The sequence below is a fragment of the Carettochelys insculpta genome, chromosome 28 (genome assembly GCF_033958435.1).
Source record: "Carettochelys insculpta isolate YL-2023 chromosome 28, ASM3395843v1, whole genome shotgun sequence".
Taxonomy (NCBI): Eukaryota; Metazoa; Chordata; order Testudines; family Carettochelyidae; genus Carettochelys; species Carettochelys insculpta.
In genome coordinates this window covers 15,306,881-15,322,500 of record NC_134164.1, presented here as the reverse complement: position 1 = coordinate 15,322,500, position 15,620 = coordinate 15,306,881, and the positions used below count along the sequence as shown (strand labels likewise).

The 15,620-nt window shown below is 62.9% G+C and overlaps 1 protein-coding gene across 1 annotated transcript in view; it reads right to left on the bottom strand.

The window, feature by feature from the left end:
• Positions 1-9,224, bottom strand: part of GFAP (glial fibrillary acidic protein) — a 30,652-nt gene extending 21,428 nt beyond the window's left edge. Inside the window, exon 1 of the mRNA XM_074978720.1 lies at positions 8,722-9,224. Coding sequence (XP_074834821.1) covers positions 8,722-9,224 — 503 coding nt within the window. The remainder of the gene's footprint in view (positions 1-8,721) is intronic.
• Positions 9,225-15,620: the final 6,396 nt, after the last annotated feature.

Sequence of the window (15,620 nt, the reverse complement as noted above, 5' to 3'; positions counted from 1 at the left end):
GGAGTCCCCCACCGCAGAGCTGCGATGGCTGGAGCTCGAGGTGTGGGAGACAGCGCCCGGAATGGGAGAGAGAATGTGTCCACGAGCGCCAGGAGCGGGAAAGAGAGCGTGAGCTCGAGCGCAAGCTACAAGAGAGACAGCGGGAGGAGAGAGAGCGGGAGCATGAGCGGGCCATGGCAGAGGCGAGACGCCAAGAGGCCCCAGCTGCGGTAAGCGGGGAGAGAGCCAGACGGCTCGGGGTGGCCAGTCACTTGGAGACGCGTGTGCTGGCCCAGTGTCAGGACCCAGGGCACATGGACGAGTTCCTTACCGCCTTTGAGCGAGCCTGTGAGTTGCACGAGGTTCCCCCAGCTGAGTGGCTCCAGCACCTCACCCCCTTGATGGGCCAGAAGGCCGCAGCAGTGCTCAGCCAGCTGGAGGGGCTGCAGCCTGGGGACTATGAACGGTTCAAACAGGCCCTGCTGCATAAGTTTGGGCTGACTCCGGAGATGTACAAGAAGAAGTTCCAGGAGGCGCAGAAGAGGCCAGAGGAAACCTGTGTAGATGCGACCTCCTGCCTGAGGCAATACTACCAGAAGTGGGTGTTTGGGATGGGAGCCCAGTCCGTGGAGGACCTGATCGAGCTGGCGGTCCTGGAGCGATTCTACGAGATGTGCTCACCTGACCTGAGGGTGTGGCTCGTGGACCGGAGGCCGGGGGATTCACACAATGCAGGGAAACTGGCAGATGACTTCACAAACAGCGTGGCCAGGTTTGAAAGCCCCAGAAAGAGAGGGAGTCCTGGAGAGACGGGCAGTCTCAGAGAGACCTGTTCCTGGCTGTACGACAGATGTGATCACCTATTGGGCGAGCCCAGGAAAGAGGGGCCGGCCACCCACCCCCCAGAGGGCCAGCCAGAGCCTGGACAGAGCAGCCAGCCCGGGGGACACAACAAGACCCAGGCTGTTATCACTGTGGGCGAAAGGGGCATAGAGCAGCCCAGAGCTCCAAGTTCCCAGACAGGCTGAGCAGGCCAGGGGGTCATGGAGCCAACTGGGTGGAGTCCCAGAAGCCAGAGGGGCTGGCGGCCAAGGCAGGTGGTGCCGACAGCGTGTCCTCGGCTTGGGCCGAGCCTGCCCCACAGACCAGCTCCGCAGGGGGCCCAAATGCTCAAAGGTCAGTTTACAGAGTGGGGGTGGCAATGCCTCTGCGGAGCGTCTCACACCCCTCGAGGGGGATGGCAGAAAGGCCACGGGGTTCTGGGACACAGGCTCTGACGTGACACTGGCCCAGCCTGGAGTGGTGGCACCGGGCTGGATGATGCCCAATTCCCACCTGACTAACGGGAATTGATGGGACCCCTTTCAAGGTGCCCATGGTGAGGTGCACCTGAAATGGGGGATAAGGAAGGCCCCAAGGAGGTGGGTGTGCACAGCCATTTGCCGGCGGATGTACTGATGGGGGGTGATCTGGAGCACTGGCCAGGTGAACACCCTCGTGCCCTGGTCCTGACCCGTAGCCAAAGGAGGCGAGGGGGCTCTCCCCAGGTTCGGGGGTGGATACCCAGCCAAAGCCACAGGGGCCGACCTTGGGAGAAAGGGGGCCCCCAAAAACCAGGTCTCACAAGCTAGTGGTCGTGGATCCAGGCAGGGAAGGGGAAGTAGCTTCCGCCCCTGCCCTGGCCGAAGAGTTCCAGGCAGAGCAGCAGAGAGACCCCTCCTTGCAGAAGCTGAGGGAACTGGCCAGTCTCAGCCCAGCTCCACAGCTGGGGGAGGGCTGCAGGGAGAGATTCCTGTGGGAGAAGGGATTCCTGTACCGGGAATGGGTTCTCAGGTGCAAAGTGGAGCCATGGGAGGTCTAGAGGCAGCTGGTGGTTCCCCAAAAGTACCGGCGCAGGTTGCTGTACCTAGCCCATGATGTCCCGCTCGCAAGACACCAGGGGATCCACCGCACCAGGAAAAGGTTGTTTCAGAACTTTTTCTGGCCGGGGATCTTTGCAGCTGTCTGTCTATATTGCCTGTCCTGCGATCCCTACCAGAGGGTGGGGAAGACCCGGGACAAGGGGAAAGCTGCCCTGAGGCCACTGCCCATCATAGAGGAACCTTTCCGGAAAGTAGCTATGGACATAGTGGGCCCCTTCAGCAAGGCAACGCGTTCTGGGAAGAAATATATCTTGGTGGTGGTAGATTTTGCCACGCGATACCCAGAAGCTGTGGCCTTGACCTCTATCGACGCTGACACTGTGGCAGATGCACTGCTGTCCATTTTCAGCAGAGTGGGGTTCCCCAAGGAGGTCCTCATGGATCTGGGGTCCAACTTCATGTTGACCCTGCTGCAAAGCTTGTGGGACAAGTGTGGGGTCCGGCACACCTGGGCCGCAGCCTACCACCCGCAGACCAATGGGCTGGTGGAGAGGTTCAATGGGACTCTGAAGCAGATGCTGAGAACCTTCATGAATCAATACCCCCAAGACTGGGACAAGTACTTACCCCACCTGCTGTTTGCATACAGGGAGGTTCCCCAGGAATCCACGGGGTTCTCCCCGTTTGAGCTGCTGTACGGAAGGAGGGTACGGGGACCCCAGGATTTGCTCAGAGAAGAGGAGGGGACGGCCTCTCCTGAAGGGGAGTCAGTGGTACAGTATGTACTGACCTTCCGGGAAAAGCTCACCGAGCTCATGGGCCTGGCCAGGGAGAACCTCTCCATGGCCCAAAGGAAGCAAAAGGTCTGGTATGACCATAATGCCAGGGCCCGAGCCTATGCCACCGGGGCCAAGTGATGGTTCTCGTACCCATGCGGTGGAACAAGCTGCAAGCTGCCTGGGATGGGCCCTTCAAGGTCGTCATACAGCTAAATGAGGTGACCTATGTGGTGGAATTGTCGAACCGGCTCCCAGCCACCGGGTCTATCATGTGAACATGATGAAACCTTACTGGGACAGGGAGAACTTGGTGCTGGCCGTGTGCAGACACTGGGAGGGGCAGGGGGATGATCCCTTGGTGGATTTACTCACAAGGACTGGAGCCAGCTCCTTGCTGGAGTCTATTCCCTTCTCAGACCAGCTGACCCCTGCCCAGCAGACAGAGATCAAGGAGGTGCTGCATTCACACCAACAGCTGTTCTCGGACAGACCCAGACGCACTGACCTGGCTGTCCACCGAATAGAGACAGGCACCCACGCCCCTATCAAGTGTGTGCCATTCAGAGCCACAGGGAAGATGGCTCAGGACGTAGAGCGGGAGGTTGTAGACATGCTGTCTCTGGGGGGTGATCCAACCCTCCTCCAGCCCCTGGGCCTCTCCCGTGGTGTTAGTCCCTAAAAAAGATGGGTCTGTTCGGTTTTGTGTGGACTATCGCAAGCTTAACGCCATCACCATATTGGATGCCTACCCCATGCCCAGGCCTGATGACCTTTTAGACAAGCTGGGGGGAGCCCATTACCTCACCATCATAGACCTCACCAAGGGGTACTGGCAAGTGCCATTAGACCAAGATGCCCGGCTCAAGTCGTCTTTCATCACCCCTGTGGGGCTCTACGAGTTCCTGGTCCTGCCCTTCGACCTCAAGGGGGCACCTGCTACCTTCCAGCGTCTGGTGGACCAGCTACTGAAAGGGATGGAGAGCTTTGCCCTGGCTTACATGGACGACATTTGCATCTTCAGCCAGACGTGGGAGGACCATGTGTCCCAGGTCAAGCAGGTGCTGGACCGACTCCAGAAGGCCGGTCTGACTATCAAGGCAGGGAAGTGCAATGTGGGAATGGCTGAGGTGACCTACCTGGGGCCACAAGGTGGGCAGCGGCTGCTTAAAGCCGGAGCCAGCTAAAGTGTAGGCTGTCAGAGATTGGCCAACACCCCAGACTAAGAAGCAGGTCCAGGCCTTCACTGGGATGGCGGGGTACTACCGGAGGTTTGTGCCCCACTTTTGCTCCATCGCAGCCCCCCCTCACGGAGCTGTGTAAAAAGGGAAAGCCTGACAAGGTGGTCTGGACAGAGCAGTGCCAAGAGGCCCCCTGCGCGCTGAAGGAGGCTTTGGTCAGGGCCCCAGTGCTGGCAAATCCAGACTTCAACAAACCCTTCCTGGTGTTCACCGATGCCTCAGACGTGGGGCTGGGGGCTGTGTTAATGCAGGTGAATGACAAGGGGGAGAAACACCCCATCGTGTACCTGAGCAAGAAGCTGCTGCCCCTGAGCAGAACTCTGCGGCCACAGAGAAGGAATGTCTGGCCATGGTGTGGGCGCTGGGGAAGCTGCAGCCGTACCTGTTTGGACAGCGTTTCACCGTGTACACCGATCACTCACCCCTGACCTGGCTGCATCACATGAAAGGGGCCAATGCCAAGCTCCTGCGGTGGAGTCTGCTCCTGCAGGACTACGACATGGAGGTGGTCCACGTCAAGGGGAACAACAACACCATAGCCAATGCCCTGTCACGCAGGGAGGGCCCCGAACTTCCCCAGGTCACTGGCTAAGTGACCCCGCTCAGTTCGGTCTGGAAGGGGGGAGAGATGTGATGGAGTGGGGGGAGCGCATGTGAGACTCAGGCTGTATGTGTGTGTGACAGGCAGAGCAGCTCCCAGGGCTAAGGAGGACCCCTGGGGCTGTACCCTAGGCTGGCAGGTAACATCTCTGACCTGAATGCAGAGCAGGGAGGAGCTGAGCTGGGTTTGAATCTGAGGCAGCAGTTGGCAGCTGGGGGCAGAGGGAGCTAGAAGGAAGCCAGCCTGGTGAGGCGGGAAGCTACGCCGTAGAGGGGCACCCCTTGGGCTCCTCTCCCCAGGACAGGTTGGAAGGACTGTCTCTGACTGCTGCACTGAATCTTCTATAAGAAACTGGGCCTCTGTCGCCTAATAAACTTTCTGTTCTACCTTCTGAGTGAGAATCACTCGTGTCTGCAGACGGGGTGCAGAGCTTGGAGACCCCTGAAACCCATCAAAATTTGTGTGGGTCAGGATAAGTGGGTAGGTGCAATGGGTTGTGGGGGTTGGGGCAGGTGGGTAGGTGGGATGGGTTGGGCGGGTTCGGCGGGTAGGTAGGATGGGTTGTGGGGATCGGGTAGGCGGGACGGGTTGTGGTGGTTGGGGCAGGTGGGTAGATGGGATGGGTTGTGCTGGTTGGGGGAGGCAGGTAGATGGGACAGGTTGTGTGGGTCAGGATAGGTGGGTAGGTGGGATGGGTTGTGGTGGTTGGGGCAGCGGGTAGGTGGGATGGGTTGTGCTAGTTGGGCGGGTAGGTGGGACGGGTTGTGGGGATCGGGTAGGCGGGACGGGTTGTGGTGGTTGGGGCAGGCGGGTAGGTGGGATGGGTTGTGCAGGTTGGGCAGGTAGGTAGGATGGGTTGTGGGGATCGGGTAGGCGGGATGGGTCGTGGTGGTTGGGGCAGGCGGGTAGGTGGGATGGGTTGTGGGGATCGGGTAGGTGGGATGGGTTGTGGTGGTTGGGGCAGGCGGGTAGGTGGGATGGGTTGTGGTGGTTGGGGCAGGTGGGTAGGTGGGATGGGTTGTGGGGATCGGGTAGGTGGGATGGGTTGTGGTGGTTGGGGCAGGCGGGTAGGTGGGATGGGTTGTGGGGATCGGGTAGGCGGGACGGGTTGTGGTGGTTGGGGCAGGCGGGTAGGTGGGATGGGTTGTGCTGGTTGGGCAGGTCGGCGGGACGGGTTGTGGGGATCGGGTAGGCGGGTAGGATTATGCAGGTTGGGTGCAGTCTGGGCTCTGCCAATGGAAGAGGATGAAAAGAAGGGGCCCAGTGTATTTCATGTGTGCCAGGTCTGTGCCGCTGCGGGGGATGCTAAGCCAAGCACTGCACTGCATTGAACTGAGTCCTTGTTCTGTGGCACATCGGCTGCCTGATTTCAAGCTGGTTGCATCTGTTTTTGTCCCTGCCTTGCCGGGGAACCCCTCAGTCGCGGCGAGTGTGTGAGGTTGGGCACGCCTGAGTTTGGGGAGATCCTGGAGACCAGCAAAGGCCTTGCTGCCAAGTGAACCAGGGCCCCCTCCCTTTGAGCGCTGCGCCATGGGATCGTGTTAGGGCATCCCCAAAGCTCAGCCAAACACAGGGTCTTCTATGGACAGAAATATTTCTTGCCTTCCAGTATCGGGTCACGCTTGGATTATAGGGGAGGTGTGTGAAGAATCACAGAATCCCAGGGCTGGAAGGGACCTCAGGAGGGCATCACGTCCAGCCCCCTGCTTCAAGCAGGGTCAAATCGTCCCAGTCAGTACTTTGCCAAGCCGTGTGTGTGTGTGCGCGTGTGTGTGCGTGAGAGAGATAGAGCGAGAGAGAGCGAGAGAGAGAGAGAGCGAGAGCGAGAGAGAGCGAGAGAGAGAGCAAGAGCGAGAGCGAGAGAGAGAGAGAGCGAGAGAGAGAGAGAGCGAGAGCAAGAGAGAGAGAGAGCGAGAGAGAGAGAGAGTGAGAGAGAGAGACAGAGCGAGCGAGAGAGCGAGCGAGAGAGCGAGAGCGCATGCTGCCCCTTCACACCCTGGCTTTTTTTCCCTGCTGGTTTTGTCCCGTATCTGTCGCTGTCCACCGCCCAGTTACTGTAACTTTGGCGTGTTCTTACACTAGAAATCCTGCCTTCCTGGTAATACAGGGGCACGGAGTAAGGAATGGTCCCTGCCCAAACAGCTCCCAGTCAGAAGAAGCAGGAGGAGGCCTGGGAGGAAGACAGGACTATTATCCTTTCCTTGCACATGGTGAGCTGTGCTCCGGGGAGATTCAGGGCCAGATTTTTCAAAGGGCTCTAACCAGCTTTCAAGGGCTCAGCAAACTTAACTCCGTCCAGAGTTTCTACAGAGCTGAACTCAGTGCAAGCGGAACAGTTTGGAAAGCTGGCCCCAGTCGTGGCTGCTTGCCAGAGTCACACAGAGAGCCCCCTGCCCCCAAGCTTGGCTCAGCGAGAGAGCCGGCTGGGGAGTGGAGGGGAGAGATTCAGACATACCAATACATTTTCCCCATCCTGGATCAGGATAGAAACGTAGAAACGTTTCATGAGCCAATACGCTGAGAAACATTTCCGATGGCATCAAGTGGAACGTTTCACTTGGCTCCATCAGTTTTGTTTAATTTTATCCTTTTATATTTTCAACCTAAAAAAGCCTATGTTATGTGAGCGGTTTAAACCAGACACCGCTTCTAGCTGAAACGATAAACTTTTTCTTCTGCAAATGGCGAAATGAGATGTTTCAGTAATTTCAAACCTGGTTTTCAAGATGTTTTGAATCAGGAGATTCATCCAAACTGTCCCTTCCTGGGAAAGTTCAGCTTCGATGAATCAGTGTTTTCTGGGGAACCTCCCAACAAGTTGTCAGCAGTAATCCTGTGCCCTTCTCCAGCAGAGACAAAACCTAGCCATGTGTTGAACTCCCTGCAGTGCTGAGCAATGTTATTACCCCCTCCAACACACAGCTAACGGCGAGGACAGGAATTCCAACTCCAAAACCCTTCTACCAGCAACTAGGCCGCCTCCCGCTCTGCAGGCAGGGGATCGGATTTAGGAGCTTAGATTCTTCCATGTGCTAACCGTAAGACCACACTCCTCCTCCAGCATCGGGACCAGGGCTCTGAACGTCTGACTCCCAGTTCGCTGCACTAACCACTAGACAACACTTCCTCCAGAAAGCAGAAGACTGGTGGAGTAGGACCAGCAACGCATGCAAGAAAACCTCTCTCTGAGGCTGGTAAACCTTTACCGTTTTCTGTTACCCGCCTGGTATTCCCCTGTCAGCCAAAGGTTTCATTCTATGATCCGCCTGGCTCCCAAGTCAAGTTCTTTGCTTCTGATTCTCAGCCCCGTGCACACTGGGCCAGGAACGTTTCACTGTTTGGAACACAGGCTCAGTAAGAGACGTGCCGCAGGCTGAGCAGGTCCCAGACCTCCGCACATGCTTCTTTCGGAGGTCTGGCCTGGCTGCCACCCTGAGATCCAGCTACCGGTGGATGCCCGCCTTTGTGCCAGCCACAGGGCTTTGCGGGTGTGGGCCATGCCATTGCTCACCTGGCTAAATGAGCTTGCAGGCGTGCAGGTGCCGGTATCTGCGTGTGCGTTTTTGTACCTTGGAGGCTGGTCTGAGGCTGTGGAGTAACGCTAGTTTTCCCAGCTGCAGTGCCTGCCCAGGGACCAGAACTGCCACCCACGGTGCAGCTGGGCACAGAGTGTGGATGTGACTGGCCAACTGGAGAGTGGGAAAGTTGGGATCTGTTGCGTGTTGGCTTGTGGTAGTGATAGATCTGATTGTTGTCAGAGTAACTGAGCACGCTCTTTAGGGGATAGCCCAGCGGGTTTTGGTTGGTTCTACTTTGTAGTGTGGGATGAAAGACATGGAAAAGCAGCTCTCTGTGTTCAAGCAATTTCTCCCTAAACTTGGTGGCGCCAGACAACATGAGAGGCTCCAGGAGGAAAGCTAACACCCAGCCCCACATTCTGCCTGGCCTTTGCAGCCATCCTCAGGTTCCCCGCTAGCTCTAAGGTTCGCTCCTGGAGCGCAGTGAACCGGCAGTGACGAATTCTGGTCACTGCTCTCTCGCACTCGGGGGACCTGTTTGCCTCACTTGCTTGGCCAGGTGACCTACTCTGGCTGCACGGAGGTGCCCGCGGCCATTCGCCAGCCCTGTCTGGTACATGCGTCAGAATCATAGACCAACAGAGCTGGAAGAGACCTAAAAAAGCCATCGAGTCCAGCCCCCTGCCCTAGGCAGGACCAAACCCATCAGCTCAGCCCAGCCAGGGCTCTGTCAAGGTTCCTTACTTTTGCCGGAGGGTGTTGGCATCATCCAGCAGGTTGTCCCTCTCGATCTCCAGCCTGGTCTTGGCGTTGGACAGCTGGTCCACCTGCCGGCGGAGCTCTCTCAGCTCCTCTTGGTAGATGTCAGCAAGCTTGGTGGGCTCCTTGTCCCGGATCTGGTTGAGCTCGGCCGCCAGCACCTTGTTCTGCTGCTCCAGGAAGCGCACCTTCTCGATGTAGCTGGCGAAGCGGTCGTTCAGCTCCATCATCTCCACCTTCTCGTTGGTGCGGGTCTCTTTGAACTCGGCGTTGAGTGCGTCAGCCAGGGAGAAGTCGGCCCTCTCCTGGGAGAGCCGGGGGCTGGTGCGGATGCTCAGGCTCGAGCTCTTCCTCTTGGTCATGGAGACCCGGGTGGTGGGGCTGGGGGACAGCAGCCACATGAGGGGCGAGGATCGCAGGGGCTGGTGCACAGCGGCTGCCTGGGGGCCAAACCGCCGGCGGTAGGAGGACAGCCGCTGACTCTCCATGCTGAGGCTGACACACCAGGCAGCTCTGAGCCCGGAGGGCAGCCCAGGGATGGAGACTCTTGGTGCCGCCTGTGTTTATAGGGAGGAACAGCCCTCCCAGAGGTGTGGGGGGGCGGGGGGCTGGGCATTGTGTGCCAGGTCCTAGCGTCTGCCATGTACCCAGCCGCCCACCCAGAGCCCTGGCACAGGAGCAAACAGCGACAGATCAGGCAGAAACCCTCCGCGATTGCTTCAGGCAGACGAGAACAAATGCAAAGCAGCGTGGTAGATGTGTGGGTCAAGGAGCCCCCCTGCCTGGAGGTGCGAGCCCCCTCTATGACCCCCCTGCCCGGCGGTGCGAGCCCCCTCTATGACCCCCTGCTCCGCAGTGCGAGCCCCCTCTATGACCCCCCTGCCCGGCGGTGTGTGCCCCCTCCAGGACCCCCCTGCCCGGCGGTGCGAGCCCCCTCTATGACCCCCTGCTCCGCAGTGCGAGCCCCCTCTATGACCCCCCTGCCCGGCGGTGTGAGCTCCCTCTATGACCCCCCTGCCCGGCGGTGTGAGCCCCCTCTATGACCCCCCTGCCCGGCGGTGCGAGCCCCCTCTATGACCCCCCTGCCCGGCGGTGTGTGCCCCCTCTATGCCCCCCTGCCCGGCGGTGTGTGCCCCTCTATGACCCCCCTGCCCGGCGGTGTGTGCTCCCTCTATGCCCCCCTGCCCGGCGGTGCGAGCCCCCTCTATGACCCCCCTGCCCGGCGGTGTGTGCCCCCTCTATGACCCCCTGCTCCGCAGTGCGAGCCCCCTCTATGACCCCCCTGCCCGGCGGTGTGTGCTCCCTCTATGCCCCCCTGCCCGGCGGTGTGTGCCCCTCTATGACCCCCCTGCCCGGCGGTGTGTGCCCCCTCTATGACCCCCTGCTCCGCAGTGCGAGCCCCCTCTATGACCCCCCTGCCCGGCGGTGTGAGCTCCCTCTATGACCCCCCTGCCCGGCGGTGTGAGCCCCCTCTATGACCCCCCTGCCCGGCGGTGCGAGCCCCCTCTATGACCCCCCTGCCCGGCGGTGTGTGCCCCCTCTATGCCCCCCTGCCCGGCGGTGTGTGCCCCTCTATGACCCCCCTGCCCGGCGGTGTGTGCTCCCTCTATGCCCCCCTGCCCGGCGGTGTGTGCCCCCTCCAGGAGCCCCCTGCCCGGCAGTGCGAGCCCCCTCTATGACCCCCCTGCCTGGCGGTGTGTGCTCCCTCTATGACCCCCCTGCCCGGCGGTGTGTGCCCCCTCTATGACCCCCCTGCCCAGCGGTGCGTGCCCCCTCTATGACCCCCCTGCCCGGCGGTGTGTGCCCCCTCCAGGAGCCCCCTGCCCGGCGGTGCGAGCCCCCTCTATGACCCCCCTGCCCGGCGGTGTGTGCCCCCTCTATGCCCCCCTGCCCGGCGGTGTGTGCCCCTCTATGACCCCCCTGCCCGGCGGTGTGTGCTCCCTCTATGCCCCCCCTGCCCGGCGGTGTGTGCTCCCTCTATGACCCCCCTGCCCGGCGGTGTGTGCCCCCTCCAGGAGCCCCCTGCCCGGCAGTGCGAGCCCCCTCTATGACCCCCCTGCCTGGCGGTGTGTGCCCCTCTATGACCCCCCTGCCCGGCGGTGTGTGCTCCCTCTATGCCCCCCTGCCCGGCGGTGTGTGCCCCTCTATGACCCCCCTGCCCGGCGGTGTGTGCTCCCTCTATGACCCCCCTGCCCGGCGGTGTGTGCCCCCTCCAGGAGCCCCCTGCCCGGCAGTGCGAGCCCCCTCTATGACCCCCCTGCCTGGCGGTGTGTGCTCCCTCTATGACCCCCCTGCCCGGCGGTGTGTGCCCCCTCTATGACCCCCCTGCCCAGCGGTGCGTGCCCCCTCTATGACCCCCCTGCCCGGCGGTGTGTGCCCCCTCCAGGAGCCCCCTGCCCGGCGGTGCGAGCCCCCTCTATGACCCCCCTGCCCGACGGTGTGTGCCCCCTCTATGCCCCCCTGCCCGGTGGTGTGTGCCCCTCTATGACCCCCCTGCCCGGCGGTGTGTGCTCCCTCTATGCCCCCCTGCCCGGCAGTGCGAGCCCCCTCTATGACCCCCCTGCCTGGCGGTGTGTGCTCCCTCTATGCCCCCCTGCCCGGCAGTGCGAGCCCCCTCTATGACCCCCCTGCCTGGCGGTGTGAGCTCCCTCTATGACCCCCTGCCCGGCGGTGCGAGCCCCCTCTATGACCCCCCTGCCTGGCGGTGTGTGCTCCCTCTATGACCCCCCTGCCCGGCGGTGTGTGCCCCCTCTATGACCCCCTGCCCAGCGGTGCGTGCCCCCTCTATGACCCCCCTGCCCGGCGGTGTGTGCCCCCTCCAGGAGCCCCCTGCCCGGCGGTGTGTGCCCCCTCTATGACCCCCCTGCCCGGCGGTGCGAGCCCCCTCTATGACCCCCCTGCCCGGTGGTGCGTGCTCCCTGGAGAAGCCCCCATGCCCGGGGGGGGGGTGGGGGGGGGTGGGCACTGGCTTCCGTGAACTCAGTTCAGGGCTGCGTGTTCCTGGCTGGCGGCTGCAGTGGGGCACAGCCTGACCCACACATGCCCCGAGGGTAACCAAGGCCATTTCCTCTACGCACAGGGTGAGCCGCCCACCAGCCTTCTCCCACTCAGCGCGTGTGCAAAGGAGTGTGTGTGCAAGAGGGGCATGCACAGCTGTGTCTGGGGGGCATATCTCTGGGTGCGGGTATGTGCCACCGGAACATGGAGGCCCTGCAGGGAGAGGCAGCTTTGAGCCCTGGCAATGTCATTACCCTGGCCGTGCCTGGAGACGGCGCCCAGCCATCCACATGCAGGGCCTTTGAGACCCAGCCGGCGGATGGGGGAGCTTTCTCCCCCTTTTGCGAGAGCCTGGGGAGGCTGTGTCCAGCCAGTCCCACCAGCCTGAGGGAGCGTAGCCGGCCAGCCAAAGCCAGAGCAGCCCCTAGGCGTCTCCAGCGTATGCCTGAGCCCTCTGGCTGGAGCATCAGCTGACATCTCAGCCCCCAGCACCGAGGGAGCTTTGTCCTTCCCCCACCGTGGGCCCCTGAACCCCAGAAGCGCATCTCCTGAGCCCCTGGGGTAAGCAAAGAGCCTGCTGGGCCGACTCTGGGTCGGGACAATTGGGTCCCCAGGGCTGGCATTAAACTCGCTGGGGGCCAAAGCCGGAGCCCAGGGCCCCTGCCTGGGGCTGAAGACACGGCCGGGGGAGCAGAGGGACTCCATCTGCATGCCTGAAGCCCTGGGCCTTGGGCTGTGGGCCCCCACCCCCTCCCTCACAGCATGGGGCAGTGCAGCCTGGACTCTGACCCCCCCCCCCCGCAGTGTGGGGCAGTGGGGCCTGGACTCTGGACTCTCCCCTGAAGTGTGGGGCAGTGGGGACTGGATTCTGGGCCCTCCCCCGCAGTGTGGGGCAGTGCGGCCTGGACTTTGCCCCCTCACCCCCACAGCATGGGGCAGTGCAGCCTGGACTCTGCGCCCCCCTGCCCCCCGGCAGTGTGGGGCAGTGGGGCCTGAACTCTGGACTCTCCCCGGCAGTGTGGGGCAGTGGGGCCTGGATTCTGGGCCCTCCCCCGCAGTGTGGGGCAGTGCGGCCTGGACTTTGCCCCCTCACCCCCACAGCATGGGGCAGTGCAGCCTGGACTCTGACCCCCCCCGCCCCCCCGCAGTGTGGGGCAGTGGGGCCTGGACTCTGGACTCTCCCCGGCAGTGTGGGGCAGTGGGGCCTGGACTCTGCCTCCCCACCCCGCAGCGTGGGGCAGTGGGGCCTGGCCTCCTGGCCCTGGTGGTGGGACTCAGGCAGACTCGGGGCCCTGGCCAAGCGGGGGGTGGCCTGGGGCAGGGGAGGGGCAGCCCTCAGTGCCTGTGGGGCGCCGTACGGGCCCTGGGGCCCTCTTCTGGCGCGCGGCTCTTGCCTCCGTGGAGCGTCTTTGCTGTTCCCGCTCTTGCCCAGAGGGGACCCTGCCAGCACCTCTCGCCCCAGCTGGGCTCCGGCACAGGCCCGCAGAGGCGGCCATGCGGCCAGGTTGAGCCCTGCGTGCCCGGGCCCCCTACGCCAGACCCCTGCAGCTAGCTGGGCCCAGCGAGGGGTGTTTGCTGACACAGCTCAGCCTGCTTCTTCCAGCTCACACTTGCCTCACGCCTTCCCGGCCCCACGGGGCTGTTCACATGGGCCGGCAGCTTCCCCGAGCCACAGAAAAGCTCCAGTTAGCTCTGAGTCACTGCTGGGCTTACCCCATGGCCCCCCCCCTGCTGGGCTGAGGCTCAGAAACGCAGGGCTCTGCTCCCAGCTCTGCCCTGAGCGGCCGTAGCCTCGGGCAAGTCCCGGTCCAGCTCTGTGCCTCAGTTTCCCACTGCCCCCTTTCTCCTTCTTACCTCTTCAGCCTCTAAACCGGCAGGGCCAGGCCTGTCGGGGGGGCAGGGGGTAGGGAACCCAGCACTGCAGGGCCCAGAGCTCAGTCGGGCCCTCAACACACTCCTGGGATACGAATTAATCACTAGCCCAGTTACTGACACTTAATGATTTGGACCCGAGTGTCGCCGGGACTCCCTGGCCTGCACCTGAATCTGCGTTACAGCAGCAGGCCCAGGCCCTGTGAAAGAGCACAGCCGTCCTCAGCCACCGCTGCTCCCACTCCACCTCTCCAGTGGGGCCGGCCATAGGGGCCGATGGCTCTAGGACCCGGGCGTGCGGGATCCCACCAGCAGGTCTCTGGGGCTGGAGGGTGAGCATGGAGTGTTTTACGGGTGACGTTCAAGGCCCCATTTAGCACGGCGGGTGCCCAAACATAAGCACACTCCAGTCCTGTTCATGCCGGGCTATGGGCAGGTGTGTCCACAGGGGGCTGGCTGGGCACAGTCCATGTGCTGGGCTAGCTCTGGCTGACCCAACGCGCTGGCACCAGGGTGTGGCTGTGGTGGGGAGCGGTGCCAGTTCATGCCAGCGCAGGCGTGTGCTTCCGAGCTGGGAATTACACCTCCCACGTCAGTGGAGACGTACCTGCTGCTCCTGCACCCGTGGGACCAGCCACGTGCGCCGCTGTCCTGGCTGGCTACCAACGGCCCTTGGCTTTGCCTGGAAAAGAAGCGTGAAAGCGGAGGCTGAGCTCGGCCAGGAGCTAGTCTGGACAAGCCGGAGCCCGGGTGTGCTGGGGGCGCCGAGCTGCACGCCCAGCCCAGCCCAGCCGCTCCGCAAAGGCTGCGCAAACTACAGCTCGTTTCTCTCCTTCGCGCTGATTTCCCTGCGGGAGGAGCCGGGCTGGGAGAGTTACCAGTGGCTGAGCAGGGACCTGGGAGCCAGGCCGGCTGGGAGACACCAGACAGGGCGTGGAGCTGTGATTGGCACAGGGCTCCGAGAGGGGCTTGGGAGCTCAGCGCCCGCTCAGCATGAGGCCCCAAAGCCGCAGGTGGTGCAGAAGGCAGCCAGCCCAGGGCTCCCATGGACTGTGGCTGGCCCGTTAGTTTCACCTCCCAGGCTGGACGTGTCTCAGGGCTGATCTGCAGCTCAGTCAGCCAGAGTGGGACCTGCGCACCCGTCTCCTTCTCCCCACTCTCGCGGCTCTGCCTGCTGCCAGGGCGCAGCGGTTCTGTGCCCGTTGGGCCGCCAGGGCCGGTGCCGCCTGGTCTGGCTACACAGAGACATGGCACTCGCTGGCGGAGCTGGCCTCCAGTGAGCTCTGCTAGGGCCCCACCTCGCTAATCCCACAGGCCCACGTGACCCGTCCTGCCCCTCATGCCCTCTGCCAGGCTGTGGGGGCAGGTGGGCCGGGGGGCGCTAGCCACATGGCACGTACCACAGGCAGCTCCTGGGTGGTGGTGCTGCCGCTCCCTGCCTGCTCTGGCCCTGCATTCCTGGCCAATGGGAGCTGCAGAGTTGGCGCCGGGGCTGTGGACAGCCCGGAGTTACCTCCCACTGATACTCAGCCCCTGGGCGTGGGGGCGGCTCCACCAGCCCATTCCCTGCAGTGCCTCAGAGCCCCCTGCGTCCCGTCTCCAGCCGTCGGGTGCTGCTGGCATCTGCCCCCCGACCCCCATGAACGTGTCAGGCAGCTGCTTCAGCGCATCCCTCCTGGGGCCTGGAGGTGCAGCCAGCGTCCCGCACGAGGCCAGCGCCCCCACCCCGCTGGCAAACAGCTGGCCTGGGGCGCGCCCCCGGGATGCCTGGTCTCACTATGGAGCCGCTCAGGCCGGCTCAGCTATGCCCTGCCGTGGGCCAGCACATCACGCGGGCCAGGAGCCGACAGCTCCACAAAGGCCTTATTAATGGGGGCCGGGGCCGTGGCCTGACCCCCCCACCCCGGGCCGGCACAGAAGGGGCTTTGTGCACCAGCTCCTGTCCCAAGGTGTTGTCCAGCCAGCGCTCAGCGCCAGGGACTGCTTCCCGCTGGCTGCCTCATCCACACGGGGCC